Here is a 21528-nt window from a genome sequence, read left to right on the forward strand (position 1 = left end):
AGTAGAAAAGCATGGGTTGGCATGGATTAAAGGCAAATAATATCAAGTTTGCAAAAAACATGCCTTAAAATAATATCTCACTTTAAAAGGATTTTGTACTTATTAGCCCTTTAATGTGCACTTTGCTATTTCCTATACAGATTCATGTAGCATCTTAACACAATATGTAGTTTGGCTGGGCCTTGAAAATAAACCTCAAATACTTATTAATTTGCAGAGAGACACCTGCCATTCAGTGTTTATTCTTAAGGGAAAAACAGTACAGTTAGGTCCAAAAGTAAAAGCATCTGACACAAATCCCAGACATACTGATTTTTAAAGGCAACTCCCTCCCCCCAAACAAACAGCAAACAGATATACTCTCTGGACTGCACTGTGCTATACAATTTCTCTTGCTTCCCAGCCTTCATGACAGCCCTTTGCTGTAGAGAAAATACCAAAGGGTAAAAAACAGCTTAACTGACCTGTGTGCTGCCTTCGATGCTTGGTGAGGGCATGACGTGTCCCGCCAGCAAAGCCACAAAGGTCACATAGGAATGACTTCTCGCCTGTTGCAACAATAAACAGATGAGGGACTGCAGAGGTCACAGATCATTAAAACATATCTATCAAGGCTTTCAGGGTTACTAATTCCTCCAATCAAATGTTTCCATGTAAATATGTCAAATGGGAATGAAATTACCACTGCGGTTTATTGACTGTGATAAAATCTGAAAAGCACCACTGAACATAATTACATACTTGTCAGACCCATAAAAATTAGCTTTATTATCAATGGAATGGTTTTGTACAACTTCATTTCTGTTAGATGTCTTCCAGATGGGGCTGCTTTATGCACTTGAACAGTTTTTATGCATATCCTGATTTTTTACAATTCCCATACATCTGGCCTTTCTGTGCTGAGGAAAGGCTGCCTAGAAAAGTTAATATACAGTATATATATGGTTCTGCTTAAATAAAAATATATTGGAATCACCAATAAAATAAAGATGTTGAGCACATTTTAACTGACTTGATCACAGTCCTCCTCAAGAACCTCCCAGTAAATTATAGATTTAAATTATTTTCCAGAAAAGAAAATAAACAATACGAAAAACCTATGTTTTTCTGTACCAATGGCAGCTTGATGCTGTTTATGTTTCTGAAACTTTAACAGTAAAGAAAAATAAAGTCTAGGGATTACTTGAGAAACTGAAGTAGTATTTGTATTGTTCGTATTTAATGGTATATATTTATTCTAAGCCTTTGAAACCATTAAAAGATAGATTTGGCAGTGTTGCTACTTGTTAAAAGTGTGTAAATGTACTCTTATAAAGTATTTTTATTCCAGAGAAAATGTGGCTTTTGGAATATATAAATGCAGTATATCATTCTGCAGTAGCATTTTTAGTCAGTAAAGCCCAAGCATGTGAGGCAGATTCATCCCAGAAGACCAACGAAGAAGGGTATTATAGAATAATAATACTAACCTTGGAGAGAGCCAGTGAAATTATAATGCAGCTTTAACACACAAACGAGTCATTTGGCTCATTTGGAGACAAATTGTACCCTCCCACCCAGATACCAATGGATGGGAATTAAAGGAATGAGGAAAGTATTTCAGATTAATGGCAAAATTATATTTTGCATTTTCAGCTCACAAGGAAGAGCATTAGCACTATATGGAATTCTATAGGACTTGACAGACCTGTTTTCCAATTCTTAATCATTTTACAACATAAGATATTTAGTTTTCTGAACCCTGCAATTCTCTAACTTTCATAAAACAAATTTACTTTTCATTCTCACTGCCTAATATGTGCCTAGAGAGGGCATGAAAAGTAGGATTAGATATTTTGTCAACTGAAAAAGAATATTCTGGTGACCACAAGCTTGACCCTCTCCTCTCTGAGCATGGTTCCTACTTTAATATTTATATAATATTTATTTGTATTCTGCTTTTTCACAAAGGAATCAAAGCGGATTCCAACAGTATAATTAAAACATCAAACAATTAAAAATTACAATTAAAAAAAAACCCAAACCCCAACCCTCCCCCCATCATAAAAACATTGATCAACCCATAAAAAGAGATTAAACATCCAAATTTAAAACTGTCCAAAAGGAATACACTAAAATTTCGGGCAGATTAATGCAAGAAATGAGGGGGCATCCTGCACAGTTCTAAAGGAGATTCAGGGATTACCCCCAAAGCCTTTCAGTCTTCCCTGTGATTCAAATACACACTTACTGTATATGATCATATAAGTCTAGAAATTTTAGTCAAAAATTGACCCAAAAACCTGTGTTGACTTATCCATGGGTCAATATAAGTACTGTACTTTAACTCTTATATATAAAAAAGGAGCTACCCTTGGCAAAAGGTGAGAGCTGAATCCCTGATTGGAGCACCTAAAAGAAGCACCACCGCCCCCCTCTATGATCTCATCCATCCAGCCTTTAGGATGAGAATGAATAGCTATGCCTGCCTATTTTTTAAAAGTTCCTTGGCATCATTTTCCTTTGTTTTATTCTTTACATCCTTTGTTAAACACCCCTAAGTCTTACCCTCGACCTAGCCATGGGTCATATAAAAATCCATAATTCTGGTCCCAAAATTTGCCCTCGACTTATACGTGAGGCTGACTTAGAAGATTCCATACCTGGCAGATTCGCGGGTAAGTCGTCCCTCACGTGTCCCTCAAACATGGAAGAAGAACACGTGTATGAACACCTGCCGTGCTTCCTCAATCGTTGCTCCCTCTAACATCCCTGAATTGTTCCAGGGGAGTGGGTTTCCTCTGAACATAGTTTCCATTCAGAGGAAATCCGTTCCCCTGGAACAATTCAGGGACTCTAGAGGGAGTGATGATTCCATGACAATTGAGGAAGTGCACCAGACGTTCGCACACGTGCACTTCCTCCACATTTGAGGGACGTTTGAGGGACGAGTTACCAGCGATTCTGCCAGGTATGGAAATCTTTTTATAGTCAGGTATATACTGTAGCTCTTGCAAGTGTTCAGCTGAAGCCCTGCTATGATCCTCAGTTTCCAAGTCAATCCTGATTTGGGACACTTACAGACTACTGATGGTCACATTTGTTGGGCTCAGACAAACTGTGGGCCTTTAACTGATCTGACATTTCTTCTCTAAAAGTCAGGTGTACATGTTTTATTTATTTTTGCCAGAAAAAAGGGGAGCCTTGGAAGCATGGAGAGGTCCATGGCTGAAAAAAGAAAACAGGCTTGGGGACAACATGCACGCCTTCCATCTTGCCAATTCCTATCCTAAGAAAAGCAAATATATCAGCCAGTGTAAGGATTATTATTTTCACTTTGTGTAAACTGAAATTCAGTGCTGTCATAGAAAAACATTGGCAGGAGAATAGTGGTAATTAAAACGTTCATTTCCTCCCTGTAAACTTAAGAACATTCCAGGAAAAGAGTAACTAAAACACAACAATTTCAGCTAATTAGTATTGCAGTGCTAACTGGGAAGCCTCATTATGATTAATTAAATATTAATTAATTAATCAATTAGAAATATAAATCTTTTGAACTATCTAATTCAATATCTCAAACTATGATTTACACTTGACAATAAAATGCTGCTCATTGCCTACCAGCAAATTGCTCATCAGCTATAGACTACCATGTAGCAAAGCTTACTTTTCTGGAGGAACCTGAGAATTTTTTTTCCGCTGATAAGGAAACAGTACTTTGCCTTTAGTACATTGCTCCAAACTATGCATGAACAATAACATGTTTACCACATCATTAGGAATTCCTGCAAAAGCTGAACTTACTTCAGCATTCAGAGTATTCTTTATACATGAAAAAGCCCTGCATTTTTAATTTAAGAGAAATGAGAATGTCTTAGTTTTTAGGACAGAGAAATTTGCTAGCACATACTGTTTTTCTTTAGGATTGATTTCCATTCAAATTAGTGTGTTGTGACAGGAAATTGTTATTTTATATTTGCAAGTAAAAGAACCATGGCTTCTCAGCTGCTCGCATCCCGTTTGCTGTAGAGTTAGGAGTTTATCAGACAAGGGGAATTGGAAGTATAATCCGATGGCAATCTGAACGCAATCATGGGGTTTGACGTTATTGCGTGATAACCCACTACACACAAATTCAGGCAATGGGAAGTCAGTCCGAATGCAATCATGTGGTTTCACATTATTGCGTGATAGACTGCCACATGCAAATTCGGGCAATGGCATGCTATTTTTGGGCAATGGGGAGCCAGTTTGAATGTAATGCATATTCACGTAATTGTGTAAAACTAGCGACTTTATGTGAATGCGTTCTGGCCCCACTTTCTTTTCATTCGAATTTAAGAGAAATTCCTCCCATTTGATAAACTCCTTAGTTTTGCATGCAACTCACCAGGATGTGTGGTTTGAGTGCAGACATCTAGGTAGGCTTATCAAATATTAAATGCGATTCTGCATACAGTTTTGTTGGAGGATACAAAACTGTGCACAAGCTTTCAGTCTTTAACCATATATTTAATAGTTCTTCCATTCATTCTTCCTCCAAAAGTTACAACCTTTAAACTTTGAGAAGGATCTAAGGGGCAATATATCACTGGGGGTACAGGGGGCTGATCTAACATGCCATGTTTATATGATAACAGGAATGTAATAGAAAATGGTTCTTTTCTTAACAACTTGAATTAGTTTCAAGTGTGCCATTTTGCATTCAAATGTAGAAAGACACGGAAACCAATCCTTTATTTTCTATTAGAAAACAGCCACTGTCCCCTATCTCTCATTATGGTGCAGACTACAAGACCTAACAACAAAAATCCATATTATTGATCTAACCAAGTCTCCACAATTATTCTTTAGAAGGAAACGCCGACGATAAATTACATCTGCACTGGCTTTTCATCTGCTGTTCGATATAAGTGATCTCTCAGGGCAGGCTGGAGACCTTAAATCGTCAACACCCTTGTCAAAGAAGCTAAGGAGGCCCAGGCATCCTACAAACTGCCTTGGAAGAACTTTTAACCTATAATTTCTAGCAACAACTCATTTCATTTACAGAAAATTGTGAAAAAAATCTTTTCAGGAATATTTTTTAATTTAATGGGACACTGTTTCATCTCCTGGTGAAATGCCTAGAGAATTTTGATTTCAGGATCACTTTATTCCTCTCTTGCATTTTTAACCAAGCAGCATGTACACTACTTTGCTATGGATCAAACATTAATAATATTCTACAATATTTTTCTGCAGTTTTTCTTTACATTCCAAAATGTTTCCTATTATGGTATCATTGACTTCATATGGCACCATATATTTGATATTCTTAATACTCCATATTCTTAAAGAACCTAGCTAAATTTGTAGGGTTTGTTTGACAATGTTATATGCAATGATGGTTTATTATTTAAGACATGTATGTCTTTCACAGGAATCTTTGCTCCAATATATTTAACTTTCAAAAGTTTTAATTTTAATCCACATATATAAATGTAAATTGCTTTTCTCATGCTGTAGTACCACTACGCACCAAATGCCATATAAAACTGATATTTATTGACATGCATTTTTAAACTGCATCAGAAGCAGTTTGGTATAAACATGTCAGATGTAAGTTGAAATGGAGATTTTTAGCTATCCTGCCTTTCCTCCATGGGGCAAAAAATACCATGTGAATAAATGAATAGAATGAATGTGCAGAGCAATGATATACTATCTAACAACTTCTGTCATTATTATAGATTCAAAATGAAAATTTGTTTGCAGTGTTTTCCTCTAGTAGTGAGGCTTTTCTTTTTTGCATGACCAGTGTTTGCATCTCCTTCAGTTCTTTCACATGAAACACACACAGCTCAGAATTGATTCAGTATCTGGAAATATTGATTAATTCCAACCTTACTATTATTTATGATAGCATGTTATTGTGATAGAGCATGTCAGTGTCAGAAATTGTGATACAGCTAGTTTTCTTCATTAAAAAAATAACAGGAAAGCAAATTTGACTTATTTTAAAGCTGGAAATCAAGGCCAAACATAGAGTTAGTTAATCACAATGTAATCTAATCTCTCTCTCTCTCTTTTCTCTTATACATACACTCACTTTATAAGAGCAGTATCTATCAGATCTCAGAAATCTGGCACATTATTACAAACACATGTAAAAAATCTGCCCAATGCATGCCTTGCAGCAATTTTCAAAGTCCAGTAATTTGTGGGTTTTTATTGTTTCTCATGTATGCCAGTTTCAGATTGAGGATAATCTAGACTTTCTCATTAAATAAAGACCTATAGGTATGTGCAACAGGTAGCTTGGACCTTCTCCTCTTCATGCTGGCATGATTGACAATACTAGCATTAACTGAAACAGAGCAGAAAAGCCCTATCTGTACATTTGAATTGTGTCAGAATCAATTGTTCCAGAATTAAAAGGCCTTTTTGAACAGTCATTTTACTTCTTAGGGTCAGAAGAATCCATTATTGGAACTCCCAAAGCCAATATTTTCCTCTCCCATCATCAAGAAACAAAAGAAGCATGAATCAAACCTGTATGAGTCCTATAGTGGTCTTTCATGGTTGATGCTGTGAGGAAGGAATAATGGCAAGTGGGCCATGTGCATTTGTATGGCTTTTCTCCTGTATGAAGTTTCATATGATTAATCACTGCCCACTTCTCTGTGAAACTTCTGTCACACAAGGGGCATGTAAATTTCCTGTGTATAAAAAGAACAGAAGAAGAAAGCCATCTGTTAACTTTATAAATACACACACACAAACTCCAATACTGACAAAAGAAGCATGATTTTAACCCAAAGTGTGGTAAACGCACAGACTTTCATGAAGAGAATTGCAGACCTGGTCTGTCATGTCTGTATAACCAGGCATTGATTTTTCTGTCGAGACCTGGCACTTCAGCCATTTATTCTCTGCTTTGCGGTTGGGCCCAACGGGTTTGAAAAATTCTGTTACAGTCCAGTCACCCCTGAGGCAAATGTGAGAATAGATTTCACCTGTACAGGCCTACACCACTTATCCAGGGCATGGGCTGTCAGAGCAAAGGCTAAATGAAAAGCTATCCATACTAAACTACTCAGACAATCACACTGCTGTGTGCCATGCTGCTGCTACTACTGCAGTGCGGAGGTGAAATACTACTTGTAATAACACTGTTACTGTAGTAAACAAAAAACACTCAAATCTACTAAAAACAGGTGTTAAGGGGTGGCACAAAAAGCCCATCTCCCTTCAAATACTTTAATCATGTACTGAAAATATATCTGCACTATCTAAACGTTAATTAGAGGTAGTTTATATTTGCAAACACAATGAAATAATAAAACTGTACCAAAAATATAATAGCTAACTGTTACACAGATTACATTACTACTGCACACTAAAGAAAAGAAGCATCTTTGAAAAGCAAGCTTTTTAAAAATTCTTCCCCTGAATATCAGAAATGTTGACTTTTCCCAAAGGTATCCTAGCATACTGAGGCCAGAGTCAGAAATGCCATGACCCTTATTGTTGCTGACCTAGTTTCAAGAGGAGTGACACTATAAACAAGGATCTCCTCATCAGGTTTGCATGGATAGGGTGGCATATATGGTGTGTAATTTATTCTTTAATGAAGAATAAACTGGGGACAAATTATGCTATAAAATAAGCACCTTGAACTGAATCTAAAATTGTTAGTGGCCAGTGCAGTTCATGTAAATCTAGTGTGATGTAGTTTATGCTGCTCACCAATTTTGTTTTAGCTGAAGCATTACAGTAGTTAACCAAAGAAATACGAACAATGGTCTCCACAGAATGATCTTCCACAGAGTCTTTCTATATGAGAGAGTTGCATGGGGTTCAGTAGCATGCCCAAGGTATATGTTTTAATCCATGAATATTTTGCAAGCATGGTCTGCACACACATCATCTCTAGCGCATATGAACTATGTTTCATGAAGCAATTGATGTCAACCGTTTATCCAAGCCAAATATTAGTTTGGAGCAAAGTTTACTGCATAAACAAAGTAGGGTTAGTGTTTTCCTAAATTTAATTAGAAGCAAGATTAAAAAATTCTAGTAACCACATCCCTCCATAAAGCTCACCATTCATCGCACTTTATTCAAATATTTGACTAACTGCTGCAGTAGCAGAAAAGATTAACTTTCATCATAGAGAATACAACTGCATGTACACATTGAACAAAAATAGGAACCAGACTGAAGTAAGATGTTCCTTGCTTCCTAAAGATAGTTTGGGCTCTGAGAACCCTCAGCAGAAGGAACTCACATAGGGGGACTTTTACTATCCCTTTCTATATTGGCCAACCACCTCTTCTCTCAGTAGACCTCTGAGGAAGGCTAAAAGACCCTTTTGAGTAGTATGACACAGGTTCAATGCAGAAAAGCCGTTCATGAATGGAGTTCTACTTAAGAAAGCTGCTTCAATCCAGTCAGGAACAATTTTGTCTTAATGCTCAAATGTCCTAAGTGCCACCCTATACTGGCCACAACCTTGTGTGGGCTAATCTCTGTTCATAGTTGCCAGGATAGAAACCAATCATTTCACTTTCATTGTTTTTTGTGGAGTTTTTTGGCTATGTGGCCATGTTCTAGAAGAGTTTCTTCCTGACGTTTCACCAGCATCTGTGGCTGGCATCTTCAGAGACTGCTTGCCTGGAAAAAATTGGGTGTATGTATACTGTGAGCCTGGGAATGCAGGAGTGATTTGCATGTGTATTGTTCTGTGTTGATGGCAGGCCTCAGGATGGGAGGCTAATGCAAACAAGGATTAGTGTCTGCTAAATACCTAAAATAAATAAATAAAAATAAATTGGTGGTCATTATCTGCTGGGAAAGCCCCAGACTCTGAGTGGTTTCCCATTTGCATTTGCTGAGTCCTCATTTTGCTATGCCTCAGGACTGGTAGCCAAATTTTGTTCACTTTAAGGGTTTCTTCTTTCTGGTTGAAATTATCCAGATGTTTGTGGATTTCAATGGCTTCCCTGTGCATCCTGACATGGTAGTGGATGGCATGGTCCAGAATTTCAGGGTTTTCAAACAGTATTTTATGCCGGCCATGAAAGCCTTCAACCTCACTTTCATTGGCTCTTAAAATGTTATTTCTTCAATATTTCTCACTTCAAAAACAAATGTTTTTAATAATGGAAATGGCTTATTTAACATTTCAACATTGCAGATAGGCAACTTTGATAGTACTAGAGAAATGTTGTTACAAAGATGGCTAATTTAAACAGCTCAGTGGAACATTTGTATTAGGAAGCAGTTTATTTTGACTAGCAGGTGCTGGTGGACATTATCATCAAGTCCTCTTGATGAAATTCTAAATCACCTGATTTTCTATCATTGGGACTAAAATTCAGATCTAGATTATGTAATTCTGAAAGACAATTGCATATCAGCCATATCAGCCAAGTACCAGCTTGCTACTATTCTCCAATTTGTTTTACAAATAATAACAGAAACACATATAATTTGCATGATGCAATCTTACAGTTTTTAAAAATATAATTTTTGTACAAATTATGATTACATCAAGCAATTGTTAAATTTTCACATAAAACCATTTCCAAACACAAAGACGTATTTTAAAAATGAACATGTAAACACACACACACACATATACTGAACTGAAAACAGACTCAAATTACTATATCACTTGCTCATTGCTTGGTGGCACTAGCAAATGACAAATATAGCTAAATACTTCCAAATGCAATGTATATATATATATATATATATATATATATATATATATATATCTCATGTCCGTATATCTCTCTGACAGGTCTTCATGCATTTCACATTTCAAAAGCATGACAGGAATCTTATTTCTAAGATAAATTCTTTTATCTACTTATTTCCTTGTGCATTTATTGTAGATCTAACCTTCTACTACAAGAAATAAATAAGCAAGTTAAGTAGATGCTATCTTTTAACAAATAGTTTCTCTAGACTGTATTACAACTTTATGAATGACAAAATAAATCCTTCATTTTTAAATCTTCCAAGATGCACATTTAACAGCACTGTACCTATTGAACCCAAATGCATAGTCTATTATTCACATACAATAAAAATGTTCAAGTAAGTTTGAGAGACTGTCTTAAAAATGATAAAAAGAGCAAATACAGAATGAATACTGGAACGGAATCTCTAATTCATCATGCAGTAGAGCTAGGTGTTGACGTAAATCTGATTATTAGACATATTTAATCTAATCAGAAATAAAATAAAACTGAAGCTAGTTTAAGATCTACCTAGCTGAATACACATGTGAGCCAAAATTTCCAGGTTCAAACTCATCACTACACTTAATGGTTCTTGCTCAGGAGTAAGGGATCTTATTTTCTGATATAAGGAAGTAATTAATGGATGTGTTAAAGAAAGAAATGTTCTCTAATTTCATTACAGCTGGCACCAAATGTATAGATAAGGCTCTAACACAACAGACATATTTGAATCTTATATAAGATGAGAACATAACACTTTAAATTATAGTTCTACAAGTCTATCTTCAAATTCTTGTCTGAACTTTACCACATTTTAAACCCACAATCCATATGAGGAATGGAAGTTGAACACACAATTTTCATATATAGAGAGGGGGGGGGGGGCAGGCTACAGGCCGATGGGCCATTTTGGTAAAACCAACAGCCATTACCTTGTAATTCTTGCAGTATGCATTAAGGCATAATGGAAAGTTCATAATTTATAATCTTCCATGGTATTATAATATCATGTCAATTTAACAACGTTAAACCTTCTACAGAGCTTTTTATAATATACAATCACTTAAAATAATGTCACTTCCCACTATTTAATGCACATGGAGGTATGTTTCATTAACACACCTCTATGAATTTTTACTGGTACAAATATATAATGTAGAAAAAAAACCTGGAACATCTGTGTATATATGACATAAGTGAGTCAAACCCCCTTGCACTAATAAAACCTACAGCTTCATTTGAGTGCTATTTTTACTTTGTGTTATATATTGGCAATGCCATAAGACTACATGAACCTACTCAACAACACAGTCAGCACAGACTGACTAGGTTAAGTCTTTCACTTTTCACATACTGGAAACATTTCCCATTTTTGGCAATTGATACTTTCGTGTTTCCATGCATAACATGCAACCTGACAGTACTTGCCTAATTATTTTAATTCTTTTGTTTATTAACAATTTTGCAGCTCACTAGAAATATTTGCACCTTTAGGCTACCCAGTAATGTATAGCTTGAAGAAGAAAAAACAGTATGGCAGCAATTACGTATAAGTGGTGGTTTTTGATGTCTCCACACCAGATATAGGGGATGTTAAATGGGGTGTGCTCAAAGACTTCATACAAAAAAGCAAATATGATTTAATGGGCATTACTGAACACTGGTGGCTAAGAATCAATATTTGAATACAGGGGCTGAAGGACAAAACATTCAAAAGAAACCCAATAGGAAAAAAAGAGGAATAGCATTATGCATCATATATGAAGGACAAATATATGTGAGAAAACCTGTGAATCTAAATATGGAAGTTAAATTTAAAGCATTTTGAGAAAAAGTAAAGGAAATGTATAGTCAAGTCGTCGGTATCCAGATTTTTTTATCCACGGATTCAATCATCCACAGTTTAAAAATATTTTTAAAATACAGCATTGCCATCTTATATAAGGAACATCATTTTACTATCCCACTGTATATAATGGGACTTTAGCATCCACAGATTTTGTTATCCATTGGGGGGGGGGGGGGGGTTACGGGAACCAAACCCCAGTGAAATCAGGGGCCCACTGTAGTGATATAATTACTGCAGGCCACAAAGAACCAAGCAGAACACTTGAGTGATACCTCCCTTGATCAAGTAACAATTTTTAAAAGGAAATGAACAGTGGCGAAATGGACTTCAGTTATTTCACTGATGGGTGTGTGATTCACTTTTTCTAGAAATGAAAGTACTACTAAATTCTTTGCTGACGATTCCATCTTCTGGAACATGGGAAAAGAGAAAAAGGAATCAGCTATCCTAGATCAGATCTTGAAGAATAGAGAAGAATTAGTACCGATACAGGAGTTTCATTGTACCAATGTATTTCAGAGCATGTTATCTGTGAAAACCTGAGCACACTTCATTTTACAATTGGTTAAGTATTGGTTAGGTACTGAAAATTCAGTTGTAACCAGATCAATTGTACTGTAGTGTATTGAGTGTGGTGTGGTGGTTTGAGCATTAGAGTACATCTCTGGAGACCAGGGTATGAATGCCCACTCAGGCATGGAAACCCACTGAATGACTCTGAGCAAGTCACACTCTTTCAGTCTCGAAGAAAAGAGGAAGAAAAAAAAAATCTCTAAACAACCTTGAGAGGTTTGCCTTAAGGTATCCATAAGTAGGAATCGACTTTGGAGATACACAACAACAACGATTGTTAATATTATTAAATATTACTATATAATCACTTAAAATTGTTGTTATTCAGGTACAATGAAGGTTAGAAATATTTCTAGAAGCAATTATCATAACTTATATGGTAGGGATATTTAAAGTGAGAGTTGTCATAGAGATTGGTAGTTTGAAGGGGTCAGTAAATGTGTCCTCTTTTGTGCTTTTCAAAAGATGGTAACCCTAATTTAGTGTCAAATTAATTATATTTTAGTTTTCCCAGCAATATAATTTAAATTGTAACCCCAAGTTTCTTCTTTTACAATTCAGCAGAAGATGATAGAATTTGTTTTACTTTCTTTTCTGGATTCATAAATAGATTAGACTGATCAAATAATTTAGCTTGAAGCTATGGTCATTTTGATATCACAGGCTGGTCCCTAGACAGAGATAGACTCCTTCCAGTTCCCAATATTTACTTGATCTTCTCTATCAAAGGGATTTATTTATTTAGCAATTCAGTGGTCCAGTAGTGAAACATCAAAGGTATGGACATTCATCTGTCTCATACTAAAAGTCAAACGTATTTGGGATGCTGGTAGTCAACTTCATTAACTGGCAGGCAGGTTAAAATTTACAGAGTATAAGGATTTCTCTTGGACTCCAACTTATTTTCTCAGAATCAAGTGCAGAGCTATGTGCTAACTTACAGAATCATATTTAATCTCATGACAGCAAAAATAGAGACTTAACTGGGGAAAGGTAGGGGGAGATTGTAGCTGCTGAACTTCCAGTTCCTCATCTTGATTTTAATCAAAACTATTAGGTGTATTCCTGCCCTGTGCATCCTCATTCCAATGCTTGTTCAGTCCCTACCAGATTATTCCTAACAATCAATGATTAACTAATTCTAAAAACCAGTTACTGAGACTTAGTGCTTCCACAGTACAGTACTCTTCTGGCCAAAAATAATACTTTTCAGAAAGCTATAATATCCCAAGTGATGGTCATGCTTTATGACAAATAGAAGCCCTGATTTATTTTCTCATCCTAGGTTGTTAATAGCCTTTTCTGAATAACACTTCTGGCCCTTACATGTCTCTGATGCCACCCCACAACTGCAACTGAAAAAAGGAATGCAATCCAAATACCTCCAGGCATGATCCTATTCACTTCTGCCTGAGTATACCCATTGATTTCATGGGATTTCCCTCCATATCAGCTTACTTTCTCACAATGGAGTCAAGGGAAGCATAAATGAAGTTAGGATTAACCAAGAAGAGTCCAGCCCAAGCGAATTTGTGTCCCCCCCCCCCCCGTCCAAAAGTCTACAATTAAGTTCCTTGTCATACCTCCATGCAGTGACATAAACAGGCAGGCTTGATCTAGACCAAACCACTTCCCCTGACCAAACCCATTCTGATCCCCTCACCATCAATCTCATGGCTGGCTGTTTCATTCTGGTTGAGACCTTTACCCACATAGAGCCACTTGACTTCAGAGCAACTTTGGGAACATGACATGGAAGCCCTGAGGAAAAGGAGAAAGACGTGGTGGATCTGGAGGATGACCATTTTTTATTCTCCTTCTCCTTGGGGCTGCTGCCTCCCTTGCCAAGCGGTCTCCCCCCCCCCCACCCGTTTTCTCTTCCTTAGGCTGGCTGCCACTGCCACTTCCTCAGTGAGGCCAAGGGGTAGACCAGGTCCTCTTGGGTCAGAGGAAGCGGGTTGGTTTAAAGTCTACATGTAGTGGTGACAACCAACCTGCTTCCTCTGACCTATGGGAAGGAACTACAACCAAGTCCTCATGAGCCTGGCTAAAATTTTCTTCAGCTTTGCTGGTGGTGAGGCAATAGTAGCTGGTGGGAATAGTAGTTCATCAGAAACTGGAGGTCCATAGGAAATGTCTACAAAATAATTATATATTCATGTCACTCCTTCTGAGGGTTTCACCTGGTTTCATCCGGTACAGTCCACATCTCTGGACCCTCAAAAGATGCCACTGAACACCAAACAGAAAATGTTTTATTTATAAGTTTCATTTTCTGTATTAATAGACACTAATCATGTTTGCTACATTTAGTTCAGTCTGTTATAACTGTTTCTATTCTTAACCTTTCCTAACTCCTTTCTACTTCATTTCTTCCCTCCAGCTATGCAGAACTGAATTGCATCCGCACTGCAATAATAATCCAGTTTGACACCACTTTAACTGTCATGGCTCAATGCTATTGGATTCTGAGAATAGTAGTTTTGTAGAATTGTAGAATTCCATAGCATTGAGCCATGGCAGTTAAAGTGGTATGAAACCAGATTATTTCTGCAGTGTGGATGCAGCTTTTGTGTCCGTTTAACCGTCAATTCCTTTTCTCCGCCTATCACTCTTTCCAAGCCCCCTTCCCAACATTTTGAGGACTGTGATGGGCTGAGCCCAGGAAAGGGCAGACAACAGCTTTTCTATCCATCATATGGCATTAACAATCTTATGAAAGCTGAAATAGACAGTAAACCCATTTTAATCTCCAGCGAGGCCAAAATCGGTATCTCTGATTTTTGTTTATTTTTTATTTATTTTTAGTCAATGATCTATTTATATGAGAGAGGAGCATTTCTCATGGCTGTAATCAGGACACACAGTGGAATGAAATTTTCTTTCCTAAAAGTTACTTCTCTTTTCTCACAACTCCCCCTCCCCTAAATATAAACTGAAAATGCTAGATGGGCTTCTTGTTGTTCATATACTTATCTGAAGGTGTTGGCTGCTCTTTTAGCTAGAAGCAAACCTCCAGTAGGTTCCTATTTATCTCCTTGCCAATCACAAATTGAATGACTGACAGCAACATAGCCTTATCTAGGCCTCCTGTCTGTGGTGCATTCTGCTAAGTGATGTCATCACTCTTGCAGAAGAAAATAAGCAGATTATTACAGTGACTAGAAGCAAACTAAACATTTGGATTTTTGCATGGACAGATTTACACACTGTCTGTCAGATAAAGCACAGTTTGCCTGCTGCTTACACAACAAGAATGTGCCTGACAGCTTCTTCCCAGCTTTGGTATCTGATTACATAAATAGGCCATTCCCCACCATTCCTAAAGACTGACAGTCTGTCTTAGTTTAAAGAGCAATTTCTGACTATCAGCTTTTCTGTCTTGCACACTGCTCTGATTAACATCAGGGCACTTCCTGGAGGTCCAATCTGTTGGGTTTTCTTTTTCTGTTCTCTTCTGTTCAGGATTATATGTGCATGTGTTTGTATAAAGTTGTGGGTATATGAAAAAGACATATAAACGGTATAAAAATGTCAGGAAATAATATCATAATCCTTGCTCGGGCATGACACATTATGAATAGGTTGTGAAAATGGACCTTAAAACAGAAGCTCCTCAAGCTCATTTGTGAAAGAAAAAATTGTCCAACAAGGTATTGGAAAAAAAAACTTCACTCTTACTATAGATTATTATGAACAGAGTGGAAACAATGATCAGCAATTTCAAATACTCTTTATCTGGACTTAGTCATTATAATACACATTTTACTCACAGGTTTATGATTAATGCATAGAAGGAGGATAAAACAGGACACTGAACTAAATTTCAGCATTACAAAGTACAGGAGACTGTAACACTATTCCTCAAACTTTTTCTATCTGGAGCACAGCTTCTTCTGGCTTAAAAATGGAAGCACATTTTGCTTCAATCTTAGGAAGATGTATAAAAATAGTCCTATTGGCTTAGGACACATAATTCAGTGTTGTCTTTCAGTGGTATCCCTAGGATGGGTGTCACCCGGTGTGGTAACTCATGTTGCCATCCACCTATTGTCTTCCTCCCATTTCATACTATACAGAATCCTTAGTAATACTTTTTTGTACCAATGTTACTCATAAATCGTAATTTCGATATAAATACCACTGAATGTAATGCTAATAGTTGTGACATAAACAACTAGTAAAATTAAAATTATACCTTCAGATTACAATATCATACGCATAACCTAAATGTACATAGTGTACATTTACATATACATAGTGAAGATTTGGTTAAAATGTAATGTTTTTAAGAAAATTTTAAAAGAATAACTTTTTAAAAAATTTAAAAATTTTAATTTTTTTTAAAAATTAAAATTTTGGAGTTTGAAATTTAAAAAATTTCAGGGGGGCTCCTTTCTTCTCCCACTGACCTTAGCCTTACTCCCACCATCTCTTAAAGCATTTTAAGGAGATATAGGGAAATGCCACAATGTTTCTGCCAAAATAACGGTGTCTGAGCAGCATTGGTGTCACCCCCCCAAGTGTCACCTGATGCGGTCCGCACCCCCTGCACCCACCCCTTAGTGATGCCACTTTTGTCTTTCCATTTGTAGACAATCAGTTGTACTAGGAAGCCCAGAAGGAAGACAGGATATCTCAGCAACTATGATACTCACACTGTCTCGAAACTCTATTATCTAATCTATTATAACCAATAGATTCATGGAGACTGTATGGAGTGTCTGGAGCGTATCCAGTGATGCCTTTTTATGAATAGAAGTAATCCTTCCATTCCTGGGTCAGTCTCTGACAAAGTGGATACTGCTTCCAGTGGAAAAAAGCTCATATATAACACAGGGGTTAAGAAGGAGTAACCAGAAATAAAATTATGTAGAAAGATCTTGTAGCACCTTTGACACTAACTGAAAGATGTTGCCAACTTCTTTCTTTCAGTTAATCTCAAAGGTGCTACAAGATCTCTCTACATACTGATTCTACAGACTAACGTGTCTATATCATTGAATTCTAGTAATAAAAGGACTGCAGAAAAAATGAACTGAGTCTGTCTTTACTCCAGAAGTTGCAGAAGTTACCTGCAACTGAACTTCTGTTTTCAATAAAGGAATCCCAGGAAGTACAAAAGCAAAAGACTAGTGACAAGAGATGAGGTTCTAGATCTTACTGCTCCTCTGAGCCAATCACTGGGTCAAAATTGAACGCATCTGATACTTTTCAAGGAACTCAAATGTGAGCTTGGTGATCTTCTGACAAAAATAGCTTACATATCATGGTGAAAAGTCTCAGTAACAAAGGGCTGGAAAGCTGCCAATGGAACACCAGGCTTTTTAAAAATGATTGAAAGAACTTCGCTTTTAAAAAGGAATCCAGGAAATTACAGTGCAAATGTTCCAGGTACTTTGTTGGAAAACATTATTAAAAATAATAGAAAAGTTAATTTAAATTATCCTTCCCCACCTGCTTGGACTCCATTGGGAACGGCAGTTCTTTGTTTGGGGGGGGGGGGGGAGTGATCTCAGACTCAAACTCTTCTGGAATTGAACTTTTTAGGAAAACGATTGTTCCCAAGAACAAAACCTCCACCCTGTACTCAGTGGGAACATTTACTGTTTTCATCAATTCTATGGACTACACCATTCATATTTACACAGCAAATCTCTTAAATAAGTACCCTCACATCTGTGTTGAATGACTATTATTTTTCAAATCATGCAATAAAAAGCTTGTATCTGCATCCAACTTGTTTGTTGTTTGATCACAAACCTCACATCAAACTGTCACATAATGACCTCTTTAATCTTAGAAAATGCCATGTGTGTTTTATTTCTCTATTACTAGTATATGTTAAAATAAACCTGGATTCTAGGATGCTAACAAAATTTTAACAAAATAAGCTATACTGCATTTTCAGGGCTACAGGATTTTATTGCAATTATACAGCACAAACCTGTAAGATTTGGGCACCCATTTATTTCCTCCCCAGAGCTAAACATGGGCAGATGTTGATGAAGATATTTGGGGATGAAGAAAATGTTTCTGAGAGCTTTGAAAAGGGTAAGCACATAAAGAGCTCGGCTGGTTACAGCAGTAAACAATCACAACTCATAACCACAATATTGTTCCTAGTTATTTCAGCTATAACTTGCAAAGTTTCAGAGCCAGACAAACCAGATGAAATATGTTGCTTCAGGTCTGCTCTGATGGATCCCTCTGAAATATCCGTATTATTGCTTTTATTTTATTATGTACCACACTTCATAACAGTACGCTGCAGAATACAATAAAAACTGCACTACAGTGCTTTAAGTACTTATTAAATAGGTCAAAAAGTTACCATAACAAATAACTTGTTCTTTTCAGGGTCCATTAATAACATATCTTGTTGTGTCTCTAAAACAAAAGCGGAGGCAAGAGAAACACAGCACAAACTACCTTCAATTCCACTTTCCTTGGTTCACTGTAGCCAGCAAGTGCCTACACACATACAAAATCTTGTTTAAAGGTATGCCTCTGGACTCTCACAGATAGACCCAACGCTGCAAAGTGACAATACTGTTGCACGGTTAAACCATAAATTGTGTAAGACAGACAGGGAATAACAAGAAAAGAGACCTATATAGGGAGGAAAATGCCACTGGAGATGAAACCCGAAGACAGATGCACAGGAAATGAAAAGGAGAAACCTAGAAAGTTTGTGTCCAAGGACAGTTGATAGGTTTCTTTATATGCCAGCTTACAAAACAAAACAGTTGGTCAATGAAGGGTCAAGAGAGAGAGAGAAAAGCATTTGATATTTATTTTAATTGGCTTTTAGATGCCAAGCTAATCTTTTTCTAGAGAGCAGTTGGGTTGGCCTCCTGTTCAGCTCTGCTGCTACTGATAATGTTGCTATTATTTTGCATTTGTAAAGTATTTTTAATAACTTGTCTTGTTTACTGTATATGGTTTTGTGCTCTTTTAGAATTGTCAGCCTAGCCATCAAGAAGGCATCTGACTGAAAGGTAGTACAAACATGTTCTTCAAAAAATAAATGAAATGAAAATGTCTTGTCAATTCATAAAATGTATAATTAGCAAATATATGGAACACACAAGCAATATAGGTAATATAATAAATTCAATATATGATTTTTAAAAAAAACAGTATCAGTAGGCACACATTTATTATGATAGTGGGGATTTCCCCCCAGTATTTTATTGGAATGCTATACTTGGATTTTCTCAGCCATCCTCAGCCCCTTAATGTATGAAGGACATACTACATTCACACACACCAACCTCAGCCAAGAGACAAGTGAATAATCCTGAAATGCTGAATCTTCAAATGTCTAAGATTTCTAAATGTATCTTCTTATTTTGAAGAGCCGTGACAAGACACATTTCCCAATACTGGGCCTCCTGGAGAGGAGCTTACATTACTTTCCAAGGACTGAAGAATTAACAAGTCATATAGAATCATTAAATAAGTCTAATACCATCCATCCATAAAGGGGTACTTCCTGCACTAGCATATTTTATATACTGGAAAAATGCAAATTGGCACTAGCTCTTAAGGTCACCTTCAGCTTTGGTCAGTTGCCTCTTGAACTTAGTCTAGCTATGCCAGTTTAAGTTATAAAACATGAAAAAATAAAGTAGAACCTGGAGGTAACAATAGGGAATGTTGATTTCAGCACTGATGACAAAAAGGCACTGTGGATACAGGAAAATACATTTACACAGCTTTTGAGATATAGGAGAAGGAGAGTTCATGGTCAGGAATGATGTTAAAGTTATGGGGAGTAGAGATAAATGGAAGGTTTGAACAAGGAAACAGAGGTGAAGGGAGCTGTGATTGAATAGGCTACCCTAGCTCAGCGGAAGCACTGCAGTCTTCATATAGACAGAAAACAGAATCAAAGAAACCATGTAACGGTGCTACCAAACTGGCACATCAATATAAATTAAATTTAAAATTTAGGCTGCACAGAGTGGAAATCATATTACACATGATAGATATCTACTTAACTGAAAGGAAATGGAGCTCTTTATGACCTCAGTATTCCTGCAACCATGCTTATTTATAAAATCAGAAGTTGCTGCTGAATCTGTTCAAAGTAACATTAAGAAAGTCCAGCTAGTTAACACATCCCCCAGGGCTACAATCCTTGGAAGCCCTGCCTGGAAATACGCTCTGCCAAAATTAGCAAAGGACGTACCCCTGAGGAAAATGAGTGTAAGAGAAGGGTGTCAATGTGTTGTTTCTAGAAACGTATGGTTCTCTACTTTAATTCTTTTCCCATATATGTCAACATTTTTATGGCAGTAGCAGCAGTGCTATGAATAGTGAAATGCACAGAGTATAAGGGGAACATCTTAAACTGCAGATCAGACTCTTCAACTAATGGAAGAAACAAGCCAAATTAGGAATAGCTTTAGGAAGACAGGTGAATTGTGATAGGTAGCAACTTCTAAAAAGTGGCCCTTATATAGATGTAACTCTGATAGCAAACCTCCAAAATCAGAAAAATGAAGCAAATTACTTGTAAATCACATTAATAAGAAGGGTTTTTAACTGTAGCATGTAGAATATTAACATCTGATGTGCCTATGAATAGTCACTGCTACTAGTATACATTAAGTGTTGTAATTGGTTTAAATCAGCATGGGCCATCTGTCTTTAATACTCTTATTACAAGGCAGTAAGCAGAGAACTATTAGAGCTGCAGTATAAGCTGTAAGATCTTTACCCATTCTTAAATCATTTAAAAATAATGAGAGCTTTAGCCTTTATCTAATTAACGAGTGCCTTCTTTGAATTAGAAAAACTGTATCATTTAGCCCACGGTTGTTTAGTAAATTGGCTTGGTGGCACGTAAGCTAATGCAGGGTAGCAGTGCAGTGTCTTGTTCCTGGCTTATTACTTGAATTATAATTCAATGATCACCTTAGATCATGGGCTATTCATAAATCAGGAGGCTGACATCAGATGAAAAATTGTATTAATATATGAAACTTATTATATAGTACAAACTGCTCTCTTGATAAATTACATTGTTCAGGCTTGACAATGATTGCATTTAAAACATTATTCCAGTTTGCTGTTTTACAGACTGAAACCTCTTCATGAAAAATTTACAATGCTCCTCTGTGTTTTGGAGTCAGAGGGCAATAGTAGCAAATGGCAGACATAACACCATACTTTAGATCTGCTGGCAGCAGCTGAGGACAGAAAACACTTTTAAGTGCAGGAGTGAAGGGAGGAGGGGAACCCTCAGATGTGCCCTTAGAATCTACATATCTAGTTTTATGAAGATACTAATTGTGCTCTGCTGCAGAAGCACAGTAAATAATGAAATTTTAATTTCAGCTTTCCAGATTGCTTTCTTCCATATAGGTGCACGTTTCTCAG

At 36.7% G+C, this 21528-nt stretch overlaps 1 protein-coding gene across 1 annotated transcript in view; it reads right to left on the minus strand.

Moving 5' to 3' along the window:
• ZNF407 (zinc finger protein 407) overlaps positions 1–21528 on the minus strand; it is a 359916-nt gene that overhangs the window by 153083 nt on the left and 185305 nt on the right. The window contains exons 4-5 of the mRNA XM_089516927.1: positions 6517–6683; positions 465–548 (exon numbers count right to left, since the gene is read on the minus strand). Of these exons, the coding sequence (XP_089373053.1) occupies positions 465–548; positions 6517–6683 (251 nt within the window). The remainder of the gene's footprint in view (positions 1–464; positions 549–6516; positions 6684–21528) is intronic.

This window comes from Sceloporus occidentalis, unplaced genomic scaffold (assembly GCF_023333645.1).
Source record: "Sceloporus occidentalis isolate IW3139 unplaced genomic scaffold, rSceOcc1.0.p SCAF_3, whole genome shotgun sequence".
Taxonomy (NCBI): domain Eukaryota; kingdom Metazoa; phylum Chordata; class Lepidosauria; order Squamata; family Phrynosomatidae; genus Sceloporus; species Sceloporus occidentalis.